At 40.2% G+C, this 19733-nt stretch overlaps 1 protein-coding gene across 24 annotated transcripts in view; it reads right to left on the reverse strand.

Annotated features, from left to right (window-relative positions):
- The window catches only part of LOC117402228 (afadin-like), a 125838-nt gene that overhangs the window by 25620 nt on the left and 80485 nt on the right, over positions 1 to 19733 (reverse strand). For all 24 annotated transcript variants that reach the window (XM_059024209.1, XM_059024217.1, XM_059024214.1 and 21 more), the window contains 6 exons: positions 13883 to 13977; positions 12477 to 12742; positions 11120 to 11263; positions 9635 to 9833; positions 9016 to 9119; positions 8710 to 8790 (listed from right to left, as the gene is read on the reverse strand). In XM_059024209.1, coding sequence (XP_058880192.1) covers positions 8710 to 8790; positions 9016 to 9119; positions 9635 to 9833; positions 11120 to 11263; positions 12477 to 12742; positions 13883 to 13977 — 889 coding nt within the window. The remainder of the gene's footprint in view (positions 1 to 8709; positions 8791 to 9015; positions 9120 to 9634; positions 9834 to 11119; positions 11264 to 12476; positions 12743 to 13882; positions 13978 to 19733) is intronic.

The raw sequence follows: 19733 nt of genomic DNA on the forward strand, positions 1-19733 counted from the left end.
CTAAAATAACCAAGAATAGTTAATTTAATACTTTGACAGGTCATTCTAGAAGCAGGAGCCCTTAAGGTCTTCCAGATTTTCTACCTGCTGGGCTTTCAAATAACTTAAGTCTTAAGCGAATAGGTGTAAAACACATTTAAGAAAACCTGCTATTAACTGCTGGATACCATAGACAACTCAACCAGGGTCTATCATTAAGTTTATATACTTGACAACAAAGGATCTTTTTTGGCACTAGAGTAGTTATAATAAATAACAATGATTTCTATAGCTTACTTGAAATTCAATTAACAAGATTGTATACCATACTCTAAAAGGAGACAAATCATACAGAAGATGCTATAAATAGCACATTTATAAATTGTACACTTACGGCTTGTATGTAAACCTTTCAAAATGGACACCTACAGCTTTTATCCCTCAGTGGTGAGCACACACGGAGAGTACAGTGCAGACAGCAAGTCTTATACAAGAAGTCAAAACAGTGAACCTCCCTTTAAAATTACCCCTCACACTGAATGCAGTAAGCTTACTGCTAGATGACAGCAAACTGCTGGCATGATTCTAATCACTGTGATTGAGAGTTATTGTGTGTCTGTAATGTGAGTGGGCGTGGAAGAGGTGTGTGGATGGACAAACCTAATTATCCTAATTCTGCACCCCAGCTTTATTTAAGGTTGAAATATTGCAGATGCTAGCAGCTGTTGAAAAGACAGTTGTTGAGGGATAACAACCAGATACTGCTTCTGTGATGCACAGGGAAGTGCTACACACGTAGCTAGAGGATCACACTATTTCAGATTCCAAAAATCAGAAACACCATTATAGTTCTTAATTGAATCATTTAGATTTTACCAAATAAAAATCCTACAATCTCTTGTCATGACAGACCTGTGGTTTGCAACACCAATTAATACAAAAACATGAAGCCAGTTTTCAGCACAGAAAACTTGTCTCTCTGGCTCCTTAATTCTTTATACTCTATTCATCACTTGTATTCACATGCAAGATTATGTTAATACCTCAGAATATGTGCATCTTTACATACGCTTGTACAGTTCAGATGTATTAGATATCCCCATAGTAACAGACTCAAGCGAAGATACGAATATTCAGGGTGGAGTGGGATTCCCTAAAAACAAACAAACCAGTTTAACCCTATGCCGCCTACTAGGAATGACTATAAATTGTGCATGTATCCAACAACTTTCTATTTTAGCGCTTGTAGTTTTAATAACCATAAATCATAAATTAAAACCCAATATATCAACAGAAAGGTATTGAGGAGACCTTTCCGATGATATCATCTGTTTTGTTGTAGGGTGTTTTATAGATTTTGTCTTATAAGCAACACCGTCAAAAAAAATTATTGACATATGAAATTCATATTTCAAAAATGTGCAAATTTTCATATTTTTCCAAACAGTGTAGAAAAAAGTTAGAGCATATGGGAAAATGTGCAATATTATGAGGATTTCAAATGTTTAATCAGAATTGAAATTGCTTGTACAGTTGCAGAGCTACATAAGGTTTTGTAATGCAAAAAAAAGGTATTTATGTGTAGAGGTCTCAATATGTAAAAAGGAAGTACACTAATAATAATAAACAAAATAATGATAAAAAACATTGACACGGCAAATATACTAAGTTAGCTAGCTACAGATCAGACAGATGTCATATTTAATTTCGCCTCCTTCCAGAGAAACATTTTCAAAACACTAATACTGTTAAAAATAACAGTAAAACATTTATAAAAGAGGGATATCTTGGATGTCTTTTCAGTAATTAGTTTTTTGTCTCAGTCGGCAACTGATGTGCCCTGCAGCTGTACGCATACGCACACAAACACACAGCGGGGCAAAAAACATTCCGGAAGTATTTTTTAAAAAAGCGTATATAAAATTATTTTTAATAATAACATAAAAAAATAAAAAAGCAACTAGTTAGTCCCAGTTCTTAGCTTTCGGATGAGTCATAGATCAGCACTTTGGGTCTTGTAGAACGGGATATATCGACGTTTCAAACGGATGAGTGTCAATACAACTTTCCACTGAACTCGGTGGAGTCAAAAATGAAACACAAATAAAAAAAGCCACACCCACCGCAGCCCTAAACCAATTACATGGGGATATTCAACGTAGCCATGGCTATAGCCCAATGATTGTTGATTGGATGGCTAACATATAGCATGTTTCGTCATCGTAACAAAAGTGTTCCATTTGAGCAGCTGAATTATACATAACTTTATTGGTCTGCTCTTCTTAGTGTTGTACCTTCTGCTTTCCTTCAAAGCACTGCATAAGCACACTCCGTGACTCCTTGTCATCTTAACAAATCCTCAGGTAAATGCCCTAAATACTATTTCACTGAATTTAAATAGAAGACACTTTATCAGTGCCCTCTGTCAGCGTGTATGCCCCTGTGTACTGAAGCCTCACTGGCAATCGCTGGCTAGATAATTAGGTAGCTCCAGGCACTATAGTGAGTGGTTAAGGATTGTGTGGGCTGTTTATAACAAAGTTCTGAAGTTAAGTGAATCAAATTTTTACAATAAAATCTGATACTTTTCTTGCATTACACCATACTTAAGTGATAACAGAAATCTACTGGCCAAAGTCAAACATACCCGGTCATGTTATTGAAACATGATTATTTTTAACATCACTGCAATATGTTTTCCTCTTGTAGTTAGAAATTGATTCCAGCTGGATTTAATAAATTCAGGATTGTTTTCACAAAACAAAAAGCCACATTTCATTTAGTTTACCAGTTAAAACTAGTATCTGAATCGTGCAAGATGGGGTCTGGATGGACTGTAATGGCCAGTCCATGTATTTTATTTGGAAGAACATGTTGATTGTTTGCCAGTTATGCAGAGGTAATTTACTTACTGTTTATATAGATCTCAACCATCTGATCTGCTTGTATTGTGTTTAGTCTCCACTGCATGCTTCTTTTATGTTTTGTGTTCCCATATCGCAGTGGTTCTCAAACTATGTGGACTGCACCCCCTTTCCTCTTCTGTGGTACTTGACATCCCCCCTCCCCCTCGTCTGTGGTAAAGATGTGTACAGTAATAAAAAAAACAAAAAAACAATCCTGAACCTGGATACATTCTGCGCCTCCTAGTTTGAGAACAACTAGCATATGGCATCCAGTTACTGTTGAAATATCTTAATAAACCAAACTAAAAGCAACCAGAGGGCTAAACACATTGAAAAATTTAAAATGCATCTGTGCGTGCCTGTTATTCTCATATAGTTTAGGCTGGCGAATGAGGAATCTACCAGTAAACAGAAAAACACACACAACAGCTAATCGTCACATCTGTTTGCAAAGAACCGAGCTGCTGAAAAAAGGAGATAGGGATCAGAACCCGGAAGAGGGGTCACACGTTATTACTGCCTTTAAAAGGTGTGTCTGATGCACTCCACGTTAATGATGTCACCATCGTAGCTCTCCATTTTGGTGAGACGCAAGTCAAACAAAAGAAATTCCTTGATCATCAACAAAGGCTGACTGTTGTAACCACCAAATAATTTGGGTAAATGAGTCCAGTAACCAAAAGGGACACATAGTCTGTAACATTATCTGCCTGAGAGAGGAGTTCTTCACAATGGGCTGCCACAATAGAAAAACTATTTCTGTGGTTTAATTCACAGTCAAGTCCTAATAAACAGCCTGCATGCTTAAGGAGTGACACATAATAAATGGAGATAGATTTACTATTTGTTCCCGACTCATTTAAACCTAAGCCTATTCTTCCAAATACTACTCTCCTGCCAACCAATTTATTTTGTTTGTAAAGGTGAAATACAAAAAAAAAAAAAAAAGGGTGAAACAAGTTGTATTAGTCTGCAATAAAAATGAAAACCTTCTAGGGCTGGTGCAGGATGTCCTCTTATTGGTTGCTAAAACATATCCTCATGTTAACAGCTGTGTTAATAAAATATCAACCACTCAGACAATTCAAAACAGCAAATCTAATGCAAGGACAGGAAATCAATATTGGACTTTTGAAACAAACAAAAAGGAAAGAGAGCAGAAGCCATATTAATCAAATCAAGAGGTAATCACCTCAATAAAAAGACAGAAAATCAAAGAGTGCATTCCTTTTGCAGCACCAGTATAGACTGTAGTTCGTACTGAAGCAAAACCATTAACTTATCAATAACACTGTGGTAGAATGGTACAGAAGAATGTTCTCTGTAGTAGTCACTGAACTTCAGTTTTGGACTAATACTGAAATATTGCACTAATTTTTCTTATTAGACTTAAGTTTTCTAAAAATGTTTACCTTAAAATAAATAAATAAATAAAATAATTTTAAAAAAAGTAACAAAGTTTTTAAAGCCAACCTTTCACAAAACAGCCACAACTCATTTAGTTTAACAATAAAAAAGGGACATACATACATATGATAGCGCAGCTCATTCAATTTTATATGTTTTCCATAATTGCAATCATTTATCTTTCAGTAGTGCAGCAAGTTTCACGTTGCACTGTTCTGCTTCAGACCACAGTCAGACTGTAACTAACATGCTGTTCAAAGGTGGTCTCCAATGCTGCTATTCTAGCTGTGGCTATGATGTTGCAGTAATACGAGCCAATACAAACAGAGGAGACTAGTCAAGTGATTACACAGGGACTAGGATAGTTACAGCCACTCTCTGTTCTGAATGGGCTGCTTGAGAAATGCACAGGGAAGGCATCTGACTATAGCAGCTCATTTGTAGTGGTCATAGATAATAACAACAATAATAATAGTAATAATAATAATAATAATAATAATAATAATAATAATAATAATAATTAAACAGACACCTTTATCAAAGGTGACTTACATGTTAGAGTTACAATGCAAAATGAATGTTTAAATACAGTATAGTTTACAGGAGGTGCAAATAATACTACTAAAATACAATCTGAAATAGGATGCAATAAGTTAGGATTACAACAAGTTATATCTACAATGACATATTAGTAGTGCAATAGTGCAAGGATAGTGCATCAGCTAAGGATTCAGTAACGTGGTGCTTAGGTCAGGTGAATACAGTGCATAGTAGGAGGGGTAGATCAACAGATCTACAAGTGCAGTCTAAACAGGTGGGTCTAGAGGATGCGGTGGAGGGCAGTGAGAGATGGAACAGTCCTGAAGTTCTCCGGTAGCTGGTTCCTCCACAGAGAGGACAGGGAAGAGAAGGAGCAGGCACGGGAGGATGGCGAGTGGAGGGAAGGCATTACCAGTCGGCCCGTGGAGAAGGAGTGGAGCGCGCACCCAAAGTGGAGCGTCCTTTGAAGGTATTTTAATAGTCACACCAACCTCCAATCCTGTGCAAATGCAGTTAGGTGGTCTGGCAGATATCAATACTGTACATGTTTATTGGTAATATAAAAAAAAGTACAGTTTGTAGATTGCTGCCATGAGGTATAAATAAGTTGTATTAAAAGAAAAAAAAGGTCTTAAAAAAATTAATTTATAGCCTTTTAGCACAGCTTAACTTTAACAAGCAGGGGGTACACCAGTAGTGATTGAAATTCCAACTCAGCCACTTACTTGCCCTGGGTGGGGCAGACATTTTAACACCTTGTGCCTCCGTCTCACATACTGTAGAAAGACCAAAGGAACTGGTCAGAGATATTTTTATTGTAAATGTTTTGCTAGAATATTTTGCACTGGCACTGTGAACATACATATGGTACTATAAATCATAACAGGGATTTCAAATTAAGAACTCAAAAGGATACGTTAATTTTCAATTGTAGATATATAGCAATGTTTTATAATACAACAGTTCTGGCTTGGGTAAATATGAATATGCTCTTCTATAAATAAAAAACAAAGCTATTCTGAAATTGGCTTTGTCTATTGTAAATGCAGCTGTGACTTTCAAGTGGGTCTCAGTTTAACTACTGATTTGTGGAAGAGCTCCAGGGTAAAAAAGCAAACATCTCTCCCTTTTTGGTGAACCTCAGAGGGCCAAGCCTTTTTTCAAGAAAGGAGGAAAAGAACAAAACCAGTACAATCTGGATACGATAGTCCAACGTCTTCCTGACTGAAGAACAATAACAGGCCAAGGAGGAAATGAGAAATAAATGTTATTGGTTTAAGTCCAGTCTTCAGTGGTTATAAGCTGACAAAACATGCGTGCAAGCTGACAAACAGAAAGAACTAAAAAAATGTTGCTCTCTTTTATGGAGAAGTGGTGCCATATGCTTTTTGTGGTTGTTCAAAAGTACATTTTAGCTCTCTAATTTAAATTTCTGAAATGGATTTACTAAATGTAGAAGAACCATGTCTCAAACTATCTCTCTCTACACAACAAAATAAACCACACAATTCTGAACTGCTTAACACTCAGAGTGAACGGGAGCTCATATGATGCCTGCCAGCCAATGCCACAGTCCAGGTCAACTGTCACAAGCACCACAACATTTAGCTTATAGCTCATTTTTCAAATACTGCATCAATAACATGAAAAACAGAAAACTGTGACAATGTATCTGGAACACAGGAATGTTTTAGTAGGTCTGATAAAACAAAACTATTCAATTTTTTTCTTATCCAAACGCAAACAAGAGGCAGACCTTGCTGCGTTGTTGTTGCAAACCATTTTCAAAAGGCAACTTAAATTTACGGTTACAATCACAATAAAAATATCCAGTATTTCACATATTCTATTTAAACGAAACAAAAAATTGACAACAGGGCACTTCTCTGTATGGAATCGATACATTCATCTCAGCACCACCACAATGGATTTGAGAATTCCAGTAGAGTGTAATAAGGATTTTACTGTGGCACTTTGAGTTCGATACATAAGACTCTTTACATAAGTACACTAGTAAAAATGAGTTCTGGGTGGTGTAACTGATTTTCAAGTTTGCTCCCTCACAGTGCTACTGTAGATACTGATTTTTTTTTACAGACTGAATGGTAACTCTATGCAAAACAAACAGTGATATTTTTTTTTTCTTTTAGAATGTCAATTAAAGCCCCTTTACACTGGCAAAAAGCTCAGTCCCAACAAGATTACAGGTAAGCAAAATAACGCTCAACAAACTCTAATGATATGTTCCAGGCATTGAAGCCTTTCTTTGTTAATATTTCCTTGTCATTACTTCATAGAACTTTATAAAAAAAAAAGCAGACATAGGCTTGCCAAGTTATTAAAAACTTTATTTTTTTTAATGCCGATACCCATGTGCAAACATCAGATATTGAAAGATCACGTCACACCTTAGCACATTCCTTCGAATGCAATGTCAGCTAGACCTTTAGGAGTAAAGCCTGCAGAAGCCAAGCACACACACACACAAAAAACCCAAACAAAAAAAACAACCAACAAGCAAAAGGACTTTGAACTAGCTTACCGATTCGCTTCTTCCGACAACAGAGAACCACATATTGCTCTCCTTTTTATCACAACTGATCTTTCAGGCACAGAGGCTTGTAAAATCACTACTGCAGAGAGAGGGCTGAAATCAAAAAATAAAAGGGCTGGCTGCCTTGCTTCCAAGACACCAATCAAGATAATTCTCAGCTACATGATATGACACCATATGGCATTTATCAGCATAGGCCACATAAATACCATATTATTACGTAAATTCAACAGAGCTGCTTTACTCTTGTTACTCCGCGACAGTTTCGTTCAACTTCCAAAGCTCTCCCCGGCCGTGTTTTCTGTGCAAGACCTATTATTAATATATATCTTTTTTTTTTCTGGGAGGTTTAAAAGCCTGCCCAAGAATGAGTCAAAAAAAAAAAAAAGTGGCCCAGCCGCCCAATACCTACAACCTTCTTTGAAAATAAACATTAGGCACTCCCCAGCTTCCCAATCATCTGGATTTAATTTTTAAAAGAAGGCAACCGCGATGTGGATCATCAGGCATCAAAATATGTGCAGGGGGTTTAAGTGAGTGACTGAATTTACTGCTTAGCCTGCCACTTGAGCACAGGGCCAGAGAGCAAAAGTAAACAAAATGTGTGCCAGAACCGACAACAGGAAAATCGCCTCTGACCTTCATTTATTAACATACAGATATGCGAATAAGTAAACTGCAAACCACATATAAAAACAACTCGCCTCAGTGAATTTAGTGTTTGAAAACTTGCCGCATTAAGTAGCATATCATGAATTCAATATTTCCATGTTCTTAAACTGTTTTAAAAAAAATGATAGTGGCATACCTAAGATTAACTGGTTTTGAGTGGAGCTATTTTTCTAGAACTCTTCAGAAGTCTGCAGTGTTAAAAGTTAATATTTACTAAAAAACAAACATGACACTAGCTACAAAAGGGTTAATGTGTACCAACTGTGAAGGCTCATGTGAGCACCTGTCCATTGGGAATTGTTCAGAGAACCAAAGTCAGAAAGCAATAAAATATAAATAAATAAATAAATATTATTGCCTAATACAGCAAACAACATTCAGAGTTGTGTAGAATAGTTGCCTACTGAACCATCTGGCTCACTCCATGTATTAATCAAATTCAGTGGGTTAAAACATAAGCCACACTCCACCTGTAGTACTTTTTTTAGTTGGCATGAAACACAGTCGGTGCACTACAATGAAAACACACAGCCCATTAACAACAACTAACAGTCCCATTGCAAGTAATTAAGAGGCAAATCACTTGGCCCTCAGAGACACTGTGTAAAAACAGGCCCTCATTTATAGTTGAGACTATAAAAAGCACCTTACCTTCGCAGCCACAATACTGAGACCCATTCCATTGTGCTTCTTAAGTGTCACGGTCACAATTTCCGGATCCTTCAGCATGGGCTAAAGAAATCAGTACATTTAAAATTAAACCACTGGCAATCGACAGAGATTGAATCAGCATGCATCTACCAGTGCAGGAGACCACTCTGAAGGCACTAATTGTGGTGGTTTCTTTTAAAATAATCCCTTTAATATCCCTTTAATGTATTTAGCTGCATGTAAATCATTCCTCAGAAATTGCAACTATTCCGCAGAAAGTTTGTGGATAAGAACTAAAATACTTACCAACTCAGTGCTGTCAGTGGAAAAGTGATGTTCGTAGTCGGCCCCTTCAAAGTATATGGTCCAGGTGCCTGGAGAGTGAGGGTGAGGTGTCAGCCTGCAGTAGCCTGTTGAAAGTACAAAACACAATGTCTTACTGAACAGGTGTGTCCACTGACAGCTCAAGCTGGTCGTCATACAAACTTGAGAAGGAAAAACCAACATACTGTGCTACCTGCAGCAGCAGTGTACCCTGTGATAACACAACCAGCAAGGGTTTGCCTGAACCTTTTGACTGACACACAAATAGAACGTGTCCTTACTGTGACATGGTACAAATGGCACATTTACATTGTTCTAATAAGATCTTTGTTAAAAGTGTGTTACAAACACTACTGTGCAGTGGTAGCTTTTAGATTCAGACAGGAAATTAGAAATCCGGGGAGTAACTGATGAGCTAATGACTGCATATGTTATATTGAGGGCCACACGAAGGTCACAAAGTCAGACTGCATGTAGTTGAGAACGACATCTCAATTGTAAATCCCATTCTAAATTTAAAAGTTGCTGTAGTTTTCAGATTATACTTTTATTTAATTAAAGTATACATGACCTGATGGCCACATGGAACTGGAGCACTCACCTCTCTGACACAGGGGCTCCAAGAACTCCTGGAAGCCATTGGGAATGTTGCGGACGACATCACACGAGTAGCCATCTTCGGGCAAGAGGAAAGGCAGCTGCAGGTCTGGGTCCTCCTCCAGGTGGACCTCACGGCTATCACTGCGGGCAAGCTCGTCCGCTGTGTTCTCAGCCACTGCTACCACATTCTCTATCAGGTCCTGGAGAGGGAGGGGGAGAGAGAGAGGGGGAGAGAGAGAGAGAGAGAGAGAACACACAGGGCCTTGAGAATAAGCAGGAACACAAAGCCTTCTATTTACACACAAGAGTGGTGGGAACAAAGGAAACCACCTGTCTGGTATGAAAATGTGTTTGCTTTTTACACCTTATCTTTGGGAATGAGTTCCCATTGGATATCAACACATTACCAGAAAGCCCTGGAATACTCATTGGTACTGCAAAAATGCATTTCAAAATCACAGGCCTAGCTATGAAGGTCGTTAACTGGTCACAATGAATATTGGATAGAAATGGACAGGCCACCAAGAGAAGTCCACAACATTCCTTGGTCAAGAACCTGCAATGAAACAAATTCATGCAACTTGTGCATCTCTCATGGCATGATGGGGAGCGGTGGTTGTGATGTGTACCAGTTAAGCACACAATGAAATGGAAAAATCAGACAAAATTCAAGTCTTTGTTTTTTCAAATTATTAAAAGGCTATCTTTATGTGCCCTGGGTAAAATATATACTGCGGTCTGGATACATGTGCACTTTTAGACCGATGGCTCTAGATCTTAACCTTCCTAAAAAAAATGAGGGAAAAGGCGCTGCCTTAGAAATTAAGTCTGTTTACAGCTGCATGATGGTGAAGAGCTGTCATTGTAGCTGCCATGCAGAATGACCTCAGAACACACAGGCTGCTGGTTGATTTTATAAGTTAGTCAACGGCTGCTTGTGACTTCAAATGCCACTACCAAGGGAATCGAAACTAACATAAAACCCATCTTAAAACTGCATCTCTGTAGGACTGCGGTATAAGTGAATGTTGATGTTGCCACATATGTATCCCTCATTTTGCAACTGTAAATTGTATACCAAACAGTAGACGGTGTGGTATTGGGTGAAGGACAGCTCTTTACTGTGGTTTTATGCTAAACCACTGGGAAACCATTTACATGCATCTCCCAGTGGTATGTAAATATGTTTGTGATAAAGAGCTTTGTCAAGGCTTCTTCTATAGAGCGCGTTGTAGTGTCAGACTGTTTGACCGAATACAGAGCCCTCAGTCACAGCTGCAGAAACTGTTCTCAGGCAAAACTCAATGGTTCAGTCATAAACATTTGACAGCATATAGCATTTAGAAAAATGTTCCTGTAGGTGGACACTTCTCAAAAATTGATCACTAGCCCGAAATGTGTTGTCAGGCATTCAGGGGGATCTTTAATTTCTCAAATGCATGAATATGTGTATTATTTATATGTGCCACTGTTTAGTTCAACTTACAGGAGGAATGTTCGGCTCATCTGGGGCACAGTGGTAATTCTGCAGCAGCGCCTGCAGCTGTAGAGAGTTCAACTTGAAGCACGTACTGTTAATGTTAGAAACGTCCTGCATGGAATATTTGTCCATAGTCAGAAGTGTTGTGGCCTAAAGGGAAATAAAAACGAAAAGAAAAATGGTAAGCATTTGAACAGAACAAAAAACTCTAAATTTCAATACACTACCAACGAATTACACCAGTATATAAAACATACTACAGTATTCTATACCCTTACCACAAATACTGTAGGGTGCAATACGAGTAATACTAATAGGTGAATCCCTCCCTCAAAGCAATATGGGATGGTTTGGGGTAGTGTACTTTAATTTGGGTGTAAGAACCTGGTTGTTTGAAGTCATTAGTAGCTCTCCATTGAAGTTGGCTTCAAGGCAATGGCATTCGAGCCTTCACAGAGCTCCTAACAGATCAAGCCAATGAACCAAGGTATTTTGATGATGTGGTCAACCACACCTTTTTTCTAATCGCTAACACAAAACACACTCAGGCATATAAACAGTGCCACTGTTTCCATAGCAAATAGTAAATAACACCAATATGAATCATGCACAAGAAAATAAAAGCAAAACATCTGAAATATGCCAAAAAAGAAAGACTCATGTACTTAACAGTAAGAAAACTGGATTGGACAGTGATGCATGTAATAGGGTACACATCTATTCATTACCAGCTATTAATAAACAATGTGTAAAGAAAAAGGAAACTTCAGGCATAACATTATCTTACTATAGCACGGTAGCTACAATAAAGCCCTGCATTATTTTTAACAATGCACTCCACGAACTGGCAATTAAGTAAGAATGAAGAGGCTTAAAATTGAAGCACATGTAACACTTTCTAAGGTTCATCTCACAACTTATTTGTGAATCAGCTTTAAATCAGAAATGAATAAGTGAATAGCTCTGTAATAACTAAACAGCAGGCTATCTGGATGAACAGATGTACACTGGAAAAGTATTATCCTCCAACAGTTCATTTTGACAAAAAATGAATGTGGTAAGAACGGAAAAATAATAAATTAAGAAGTGACATTCTCTACACCTGCAGGCGTACCCAGAATGAACGGTTTTATAACCTCCTCCTGCTGCAAGTAGTGACTGAAGCATGTCATTTGATATATCCTAGAGCTATCATAGATGAGTGTCTGTCTGCAGCTGAACTGTTGGAGAATGGAAACAAAACTGGACTGTGACAAGCTCTGCTTTCTATTAAAGTAAATTGCAGGTTACGCCAATTAATACAGTAATTATATAGTGAAACTGAACTGGAAAGTGATTCCCTGCAGATTTTAAGAACACTGACCTGAACTATTCTGCTCAGGTGGCAGTCAGCTGCCAGCTCCAAGCCCTGTTTCTCAGCCCAGGCCTCGATATGCCCCAGCTGTTGGCGCACGATGGCCCCCCAGTAGTGGGAACAGAGCTCCGAGTCGGGCTCGGTCACTAGCTTGTTGAAAAGCCACATGTTGATGAAGTGGAAGAGCTGGGAGAAGAGCTGGATGGTGAGAGCAGCATTCACTCGGCAGCGACGCAGCAGCGACATGGTGCCTGTGAGGGTGTGCAGGACATCCTCTGTTAGGGAAGAAAAAATAATTTTAGATCACTTTAGAAGGCTTGTTACTTGGGCACAGGCCGGCTTCACTTTCAGGAATTGATATTGAATTACGGAGGAAAATGTAATAATTAGAGTTATTGCAGGTGTGCACAGCTGTAGATTGGATACTATTAAAAACTGGATACATATTTAATGGGTTCCAGGTATGGTTTGGTAGTCAGGAGTCATAGTTGAGACATGTTTGATGCATGTGCCAGTGGAGTGTAATTACCAGGAGTTGCCATTAGAGGGCTCCTTTCACAATTAAAAAAAAATATAATAGAAATATCAGCTGTTCAAGTTTTCCCAGAACAGAGAAACGGCTTCACATTTAAAACACTACGGTATGACATTTCATGCATGCTATTACGAATAAAAACTGCATAACGCTACAGAGGATACATAAAGGTTCTGAAGGGGTTACAAATAAATCACGAAGAAAACATAACCGACAAGCACCCAGAACTGGTTACATCTGTCCTGACAAATTAAGTGGAGTGTTTTTCCTCTAAACCGGTCTGCAGTACTGAATGAGTTCAGGCGTTTTCATAATTGCACCTGTACGAACTGAAAGCACCCATATGGCATTTTTGTGACTGGCACCAAGCTGTGTTTGCATCTGCTCAAATTTTCACAGCACACATGCAGTGTCATTTTAAAATCAGCATGGTTTAATTTAGCCTTGTTATAACTTGAATCTATTCATCTTGCAAAATCTAGATTGGTACTCCACTACTTTCCAGCTATCATTCTATATTAGTACAGTAGACACAAACTATTCCAAGTTTCTCTGACAACCTGCACTTCACTTTTAATTGTATTTCTTTTTTGGTCATTTGAGTTGCGTTGAATATGCTTCTACTTTTTAGAGAAACATGAGTCAGGGTCTTGGAGTTATAGCTCCCTGAATTCAAAAGCTGTGGTTGTATCTGATGTGGAATTTATGATTACAAACCACTGCAGTTGCCGAAAAGATAAAAAAGGCGGCATACAAACTTCTCAAACCCAATGTTCTCATGATATTGTATTCAAGTCCCAAGTTCATATACTTCAGAACATCCCTACAAGTAGTAAAATTAAAACAGAAGATTTGAAAAAGACCAATATGCACTTGTTACCTAGTTTGGGCCGTTGTGGATACTGCTCCTCTGGGTCCTCTAGGAATGCTGGCATGTAGTTGTTGAGATCAGACTGCAGACAGTGGACCAGGTACCTGGGGGGAGACACACAAGGTTGATTGCATTTCAGCTAAGGAACTGGTGGGATCTCTTGCTGCTTCAGGGCACTACAAGCAAACATGATGTAAACCAGTGGTTCCCAACCCTGGTCCTGGGGACCCCCTGTGTCTGCTGGTTTTCATTCCAATTGAACTCTCAAACACTTAACTAGACCCTTAATTGAACAGATAATTAGGTTTATTGACCTTTTCGTTTTCAGCTCTTAAACAGTTGCAGAGTTCAAGTTACTCATAAAATGTTATAACTAACTTAATCTCCAACGGTTTCAGCGCTGAAAACATAAAAAGGTCAAATTAATTATCAGTTCAATTAACCCTTTAAGGACTGGAATTGTGTTAACATGATCATACTTTACTGAAGTGGGCTTCTAGGACTGCGATCATGTAAACACGATAAAAAAACACACTTCATTTTGATGACTTACAGGGCCACCATACTTTGCAGTACAGGCTTGAAACACACATCAATGGATAGGGGAGGGACTGACATTCACTTCCTGATATTTTTTTATTCACCCCCCCCCCCCCCTGTGTCACAGAGGGCTATTTAGTGTCTAAAGGGTGGAGACAGTTTACAGCAGATAGGCAGAGACAAAAGCAGAAACAAGCAAATAAAAAAGGAGAAACACTGTAAATCTGATGTATTATATCAGAACATGTATTCTGTCTCAAGTGTTCTAAGATATATGTTTTTACAGCATTTATAAATATGATGAAACGAGTGGATATAAGCATATACCATTTCATGAACTAAATGTATCAGGTACGTTTTGTTTCCTTATTACTGATAATAATTAAATGAGTAACTTATTTTATTTATAAATATTTATTTTGAAAAAATAAAAAATAAATCGAGTAGTGTCCATTATTGTTTATAAAGACCCTGAGAATAAACGTGTATTATGTAATTGCAATCACTTAGGTGAAAGTGTCTTGTAATTTGCCCAAACATCAATATTTTTCAACAAAACTTTCATGAAGTATTGTAAGGTCCCTCGGGTCATAGAATAACACGTTTTTTATACATATATCTCTAAGCATGATTTCCATTACACGAGAGTAGATGTTAAAACTTCATGCTGATTTGAACTCGGCTCTCGCCAAGATAAGCACCAACTAAGACGTAGCTTTACAGTAAACTAATGTGATCCATATGTGTCTCCATCCATTTACGTTTCCTTCCATATGATGATGTAGATATCCTTCTGTCTGGTGTTAATGGCTGAAGTGTAATGCTGGCTCCAGGGATCAGCTTATTTTGCCTCCCTGGCGCATCAGCACACACAACGGCTGCAATGCTGGCTCCGGGGATCAACCAAAGTGCGGCCTCCCCAGCGCATCAGCATGACAACCGTCTGGATTGAGCTAAGTAGGGTACATCTCTGGGGTTTTCAAGTGGGCACCTTCCATCCTCAGTGTTTCGTCGACTAGCCCACGACACCTCAAGAGGGCTCGACGGTGATTCTGGCGTCCCAGCATCACCCCCCTCCGTCCCCCACTCAACTCAGCCCAGCTTACTTACCTGTCCCCAGCCAGAATCTTTCCGTCTCAACCACAGCCAGTTGCTGCTCCTCTCTGCTGCTTCAGATAAGTTCTTCACTGTGCGACGCAACTCTTGGCCACTGAATCCGACGTCTCTGAGAAACCGGGTTGTAGAGTGTGCCACAAATCCTCGACAACCCACTTCCACTGGGTAAACCCGAACTCTCCATCCTCGCTGTTCCGCTTCAGTGGCTAGTTGAGCATACCGCAGTTTCTTCCTCTCATACGCCTCATCTACAGCATCCTCCCATGGCACTGTTAACTCTACCAGGTGAACAAGGCGTGCTGATCCAGACCACAAGACAATATCTGGTCGAAGGTTAGTGGTGGCAATCTCAGGTGGAAAAATAAGCCGTTGACCAACATCTGCCAACATATTCCAGTCTCTAGCAGCTTCCAGTTGTCCTGGGCGAGGATTGGTTTTAACACCTTTTCTTGGTGGTTGCTCTCCTGGGCGGAGGAATGTTGTCTTTTGTGTGTAATGTTTTGATGGAACAGGTGGCAACTTATTGGTCTTGTTACGCTTGTCTTCCAATGCTAAGGCCAAACATCGCAGCACCTGGTCATGGCGCCAAGTAAACCGTCCTTGGCTAAGAGCCACCTTACATCCTGTCAAAATGTGCCTTAATGTTGCAGGTGATGAACACAAAGGACATGAGGGATCCTCTCCTACCCAGAGGTTTAGGTTCTGTGGTGATGGGAGAACATCATATGTTGACCTGATGAGGAAACTGATCCTGCTCTGTTCCATTGACCATAGGTCTTTCCAGCCAATCTTGCGTTGTTCCACACTCTCCCATCTCATCCATTCTCCCTGTTTGGCCTGGGAAATGGCCTTTATACACCTCATCCTCTCCTCCTGCTTTTGCACCTCGTTGACTACCAGCTTCCTCCTTTGAGCTGGGGCCGCTTTGTGCCATGTAGGAGGAGTTGAACTGAAACCAAGACCCCCTCTTCCATGCTGAACTTGCCCCATGATATCACCAATTCGAAGGGCAGCCTTTGCATCTTCCACAGCTTCCTTTGCCGCCCACTTTCTTCCAGTTTTCAACACAGGTGCTGCCTCCCTCACGCATTTATCGCGTGACTCTACTAATGTCATTTCCAGTCTGACCTTGGCGCACTTAAACTCCTCGGTTAGAGCAGAGACTGGTAGCTGCAGTATTCCTTTACCATAAAGTCCCACTCTGCTGAGGCAGCGTGGAACTCCCAACCATTTCCTGATGTATGAACTGATTAAAGCTTCCAGCTTCTCTACTGTTGTCAAAGAAACCTCGTACACAGTCAGTGGCCACAGCAACCTCGGCAGTAGACCAAACTGAAAGCACCAGAGTTTTAGTTTACCTGGTAGAGCGCAGCTGTCTATGCTCTTCAACCCTTCCACTGCTTGTTGTCTAACTTCTCCCACACGAACTGTGTCCTTTAGATCCCCGTCGTACCATCTCCCAAGACTCTTCACTGGCTTCTCAGACACTGTTGGTATTGCCTCACCATTAATGAAGAATGTTTTATCTACTACTTTGCCTTTAATTATAGAGATGCTCCTTGATTTAGTGGGCTTGAATTGCATTCGTGCCCATTCAATGTTATTGGTTAATTTGCCCAATAATCGATTAGTGCAGGCTACTGTTGTAGTCATGGTTGTCATGTCATCCATATATGCTCGAATTGGTGGTAGTCGCAATCCAGAAGCCAAGCGCTCTCCTCCTACTACCCATTTTGATGCCCTAATGATTACTTCCATTGCCATGGTAAAAGCCAGTGGAGAAATGGTGCATCCTGCCATTATTCCAACCTCTAGGCATTGCCATGTAGTGCTGAATTCTGAAGTTGAAAAACTGAATTGCAAATCTCCAAAATAGGCTTTCACTAAATTTGTTATTGTCATCGGTACACTGAAAAAATCAAATGCTGCCCAAAGTAGTTCATGTGGCACTGAACCATATGCATTAGCCAAATCCAGGAATGTCACATGGAGCTCCTTCCTCTCCTTTTTAGCTGATTGAATTTGTTGCCAGATCACATTGATGTGTTCTAAGCAACCTGGGAAACCTGGAATGCCCGCTTTTTGTATTGAAGTGTCAATGAAGCAGTTCTTTAATAGGTAAGCTGACAATCTCTGAGCAATAATGCTGAAGAAAATCTTGCCTTCTACGTTTAATAGGGAAATGGGACGAAACTGACTGATGCTTGTAGAATCTTTTTCTTTAGGTATAAAGACTCCACCTGCTCGGCGCCATGCTCTTGGTACAACCTGTTTTTCCCATGCCACTTTCATCAATTTCCACAGAATTCGTAGAACTCCTGAAGCACTCTTGTACACTCTGTACGGAACTCCATTAGGCCCTGGAGATGATGAAGCCCTTGCTTTTTTCACAGCTTGCTCTATTTCTTTCCACTTAGGTGCACAGTCCTCCATTTGGTATTCTGGTGGATTGATAGGTGGGATGTCTGACGGAATTGACATAGACTCCTGCCTTTTTGAATCTGTATGTGTTTCCTCCAAATATCTCTCCAGCTCAACCTTAGATGCTTTTAGTGTGCCATTCTTCTCACTGGTGAATAACTTCTTTACAAATTTGAATGGGTCTTTATAAAAGTTAGCTCTCGCACGCTCCTTCTTTTTGTAGCGTTTCCGTAGGCGCTCAGCTCTGCGCAATGTTGCAAGCTTATCTTTTATGACCTTTTGTAAGAGATTGAGTCCCTCCTTCTGACTTTGTTCTGCTCTTCTCCATTGGTTCCTCAGCTGTCTCCTTTCTCTAACTAAGCGTTCAATCTCCTGCTGCCGTCTAGACTTTCCAGGAATAGTTTGTACTTTTTCCTTCCTTTTTTCAACTCCAAACCTCTCACTTCCATATGCGTAGATGATGTCCCCAAATTTATCCAGCTTCTTTTCAACTGTTCCACTTAATCTTTCCAATGCAACGCAGAGATCTGTGTTTACTGTGTCCCATGCAGTTTTCTCACAAGCTCTTGGCCATTTAACTCCAGGCTTGTGCCCGTTGAGGTTCTTTTCTCTCTTATGCTGGTTTGTCTGACCGGGTTCACAAGGATCATTAGGTTCATCACTAACTGTGTCCATGCAAGTCCTCCTCACATCTATGACAGGGGTGCTGATATCCTGCGAACTGTGGTTTGCTTCCTGTCGCTGGATTTCATTCGACTGAATTGACTGACTTCGTAAGAAGTACTGATCAATGCGAGGCCCTTGTCCCTTCTCCCTCAAGCATTTCATTCTCCCTTGATGAATCTTCAAACCCCTGACCGTTGTCGCCTTGCTCCAGCCGCAGACACAAACCTGGAGTTCCATGTCTTTGTTAACTGCAGATCTTGAACTAGTCTTTTGTGAAGTACTCTCCATACTCATATCCGTTTCCGTTCCTAAGTCGTTAACCGTGTTGTCCAACGTTGAGTCATCTTCCGCCCCCGCTCTCGCAGACTCTAGGGGTATTTTTCTCTTTAATTTCTTAGAAGCCTTGGGCGGGTGTCTCCAGCATCCTGTAAACACAGAGCTGGATACTGCCGACAAGGGTAGCTAACCCTTACCAGCCCCAATGGGGTCTCTTTCCTCCTGTCAGCTGTCTCTCCAGGCTGTCACAAGGTCTTTCCCTTGTTGCCAGCTGCGCTATTCACAGCAGTCACTGGACGTATCCAGATCTTCATGATTTCCATTACACGAGAGTAGATGTTAAAACTTCATGCTGATTTGAACTCGGCTCTCGCCAAGATAAGCACCAACTAAGACGTAGCTTTACAGTAAACTAATGTGATCCATATGTGTCTCCATCCATTTACGTTTCCTTCCATATGATGATGTAGATATCCTTCTGTCTGGTGTTAATGGCTGAAGTGTAATGCTGGCTCCAGGGATCAGCTTATTTTGCCTCCCTGGCGCATCAGCACACACAACGGCTGCAATGCTGGCTCCGGGGATCAACCAAAGTGCGGCCTCCCCAGCGCATCAGCATGACAACCGTCTGGATTGAGCTAAGTAGGGTACATCTCTGGGGTTTTCAAGTGGGCACCTTCCATCCTCAGTGTTTCGTCGACTAGCCCACGACACCTCAAGAGGGCTCGACGGTGATTCTGGCGTCCCAGCATCACCCCCCTCCGTCCCCCACTCAACTCAGCCCAGCTTACTTACCTGTCCCCAGCCAGAATCTTTCTGTCTCAACCACAGCCAGTTGCTG

The sequence above is a fragment of the Acipenser ruthenus genome, chromosome 5, assembly GCF_902713425.1.
Source record: "Acipenser ruthenus chromosome 5, fAciRut3.2 maternal haplotype, whole genome shotgun sequence".
Taxonomy (NCBI): domain Eukaryota; kingdom Metazoa; phylum Chordata; class Actinopteri; order Acipenseriformes; family Acipenseridae; genus Acipenser; species Acipenser ruthenus.